The sequence below is a fragment of the Mus pahari genome, chromosome 7 (assembly GCF_900095145.1).
Source record: "Mus pahari chromosome 7, PAHARI_EIJ_v1.1, whole genome shotgun sequence".
Taxonomy (NCBI): domain Eukaryota; kingdom Metazoa; phylum Chordata; class Mammalia; order Rodentia; family Muridae; genus Mus; species Mus pahari.
This window is the reverse complement of record NC_034596.1, coordinates 48,824,555-48,827,485: the sequence shown is the minus strand read 5'-3', so window position 1 is coordinate 48,827,485 and position 2,931 is coordinate 48,824,555. Positions and strand designations below refer to the sequence as shown.

At 37.9% G+C, this 2,931-nt stretch overlaps 1 protein-coding gene across 3 annotated transcripts in view; it reads left to right on the top strand.

The window, feature by feature from the left end:
* Hectd1 (HECT domain E3 ubiquitin protein ligase 1) overlaps positions 1-2,931 on the top strand; it is an 87,128-nt gene that overhangs the window by 61,598 nt on the left and 22,599 nt on the right. For all 3 annotated transcript variants that reach the window (XM_021202403.1, XM_029540514.1, XM_029540513.1), the window contains exon 26: positions 374-595. In XM_021202403.1, coding sequence (XP_021058062.1) covers positions 374-595 — 222 coding nt within the window. The remainder of the gene's footprint in view (positions 1-373; positions 596-2,931) is intronic.

The window sequence follows — 2,931 nt, the reverse complement described above, 5'->3', positions numbered from 1 at the left end:
TGTGTTCCATATGATAGCTGACTGTGAGCATCCACTTCTGTGTTTGCCAGGCACTGGCATGGCCTTACAAGAGACAGTTATATCTAAAATCTTGCTGGTGTATGCAATAGTGTCTGCGTTTGGTGGCTGATTATGGGATGGACCCTGAAAGCTAGGCTTTAAATGTTTTGAAGATGATTATGTTTTTTAAAAACAGTAAGTTTTAGTTGGTTTTCAGTTTAGTCCCCAAAGTTGTTGCTTTTCAATGTTTTCATTATTAATGAGTTTCATGGAATTAAAAAATATTTATCTTGATTTTTAATTTTTTTTTTTTTATTTTTAAGGTTCCTTCAATATTGCATATTTAACTGATTTGCTTCATTTTTATTTTTAGCTTCTCCACTTATGGGTGCTCAGAGTTTCCCTAATTTGACCACACCTGGTACTACATCTACAGTGACAATGTCAACATCGAGTGTTACTAGCAGCAGCAATGTAGCTACGGCGACAACAGTTTTATCAGTGGGTCAATCATTAAGTAATACTTTAACCACCAGCCTCACATCAACCTCTAGTGAGAGTGACACAGGTCAGGAAGCAGAATATTCCTTATATGGTAAGTTACAGATCAAAGTTTATTAAATATATAATCCATCCATCCATCCATCCATCCATCCATCCATCCATCCATCGTTAACATTGTGCTTTTTCCTTGGAATTCTTGATGGGGAATGGAATTTGAGATAAGGTCTTACTTTGTAGCCTTAGCTGGTCTAGAACTCACTATGTAAACCTGGTTGGCTTTAAATTCACCTGTCTCTGCCTCCTGAGTGCTGGGATTAAAGGTGTGCACCACCATGTCCATCCTTATATATTTTCAACCTTTTATATAAAGTAATGTCTTTGTAGAAAATGGAAAAACTCCATGATGTAGAGGAGATTAAAAAATTATCTGGCCAGGCGTGGTGGCGCACACCTTTAATCCCAGCACTCGGGAGGCTGAGGCAGGCGGATTTCTGAGTTCGAGGCCAGCCTGGTCTACAGAGTGAGTTCCAGAACAGCCAGGGCTACACAGAGAAACCCTGTCTCAGAAAACATAAAAAAAAAAAAAAAATCTGATTATGGCTCAGGGGTTAGTGCAGTTGTTGGTCCTACTGAGGACCCAGGTTTTTAGAAAATAAATAAATAAATAAAATATGGAGAGTACCTACCTTCCAACCTGATCAGGCACATACCTATGTGTATGGGGGTTTGTTTGTTTGTTTTTTAATCTAAAGGGAATTGTGTCCTTTAGCTATTTCTTTCACTCAGTGCATTTGAAATTATATCCCATTGCTTGATGTGTTTCTACCACATTTGGAATTACTGCCAAATATTCCAATATGGGGTCATCATGATAAGTTATATGCTTTGTAGAACAGTTACAACTTTTTCTTTCTCATAAACATAAATATACAACCTAGTATTGCTGTGGATCACTTCAGGTTTAGTTCTTTAAAGTAATTACTTCCAAAACAGTTGTCTTCTTATCAAGATGAGTTGATTTATTTTTTATTTTTTACCATATAGCCTTGACCATGTTTATTGTCTCCCCTTTGGCAATACTAGAAATCAAACCCAGGACTCACAGGCTAGGAGAGTGCTCTGTCCTTGAACTGTATCTTCTGCCCTCTTTTCTTTAAAAAATATAATTTTGACATTTTCAAAGATAAGAGCTTATGTATGCACATAGGAATATGGGTATTGGAATCCAGAACAGGACGTCAGATCCCTAGAAACTAGAGTTACAGGTGGTTGTGACCTGCCCAGCACGACTACTGGGAACTGAACTCATGTCCTTTGCAAGAGCCATCTCTCCAGCTCTTCACTTTAGTTCTGGACTTCGGTAATCTTAAATAGGGCTGTGAGGATGCCGTGTGAAAGGGAGTGAAATGTTCAGGCTGTTGGCTGTGTTAGGTGATGAACTTCCTCTTCTCCGTGCCTAACATTGACGGACCATGAAAGACTGCCAGTTTGAAGAATGAGCAACATAAGTCTCTATAAAGCTTTCATTAGGTATAAAGTTAATGCAGTGTAAACGTTCTTGAGAGACATGGAACATTTCTGGTTTGTTTCTTTGTTCAGGACAGAATTTCACTGTGTAGTTCACCCTAGCCTTGCATATTTGATCTTCCTGCCAACAGAGTCCCAAGAGCTAAGGTTATAGGTGTGTACCACCATTGGCTCTCAGAGCTTTTATTGTTCTTGTATACTAATAACAAAAGGAATGTGGGGGAAATGACTTAAGTGAATTGTAACATATCAGAAATTTTTATTATAGGAAGCTAAGAGTATACCTTAAAACCTGAACCAAAGGTGTAATGGATTTATGTTGTGTACAGCCATATTATGTTCATGAGAGCTATTGTAAGTTGTAGGATAGCCCCTCACATATGCTAAAGATGTATTTTATTAAATTAAGAGACCATTGATGATAAAACATGGCACTGATGCTAACATTGTTGCCAGGCATACTGGGATTTACTGGTAACTGTAGGGCACACACTGACTTCACAATGTTAAAATGCTTACCTTTGAAACTAATTAAGGAGAATATTATGACTTCTCAATTTTGATTAAAAGACGTTTTGTTCAAAGGTCTGTAAATGCAAGTTGCTAAATATAGATAATCTGATGTTCTTTATCAAAATGTATTTTTACCTTTGTTTAGTTCTAGTATTGAGTTTCCCCTTATACAGCCAGTGATAACTTCTCTTATTTAATCTCATTATTCTGTTGGCATTTTTGTTGTTGTTGTTGTCCTCATAAAGAACAGCTTGTTGGGCTGGTGAGATGGCTCAGTGGTTAAGAGCACCGACTGCTCTTCCAAAGGTCCTGAGTTCAAATCCCAGCAACCACATGGTGGCTCACAACCATCCCTAACGAAATCTGATGCCCTCTTCTGAAGTGTCT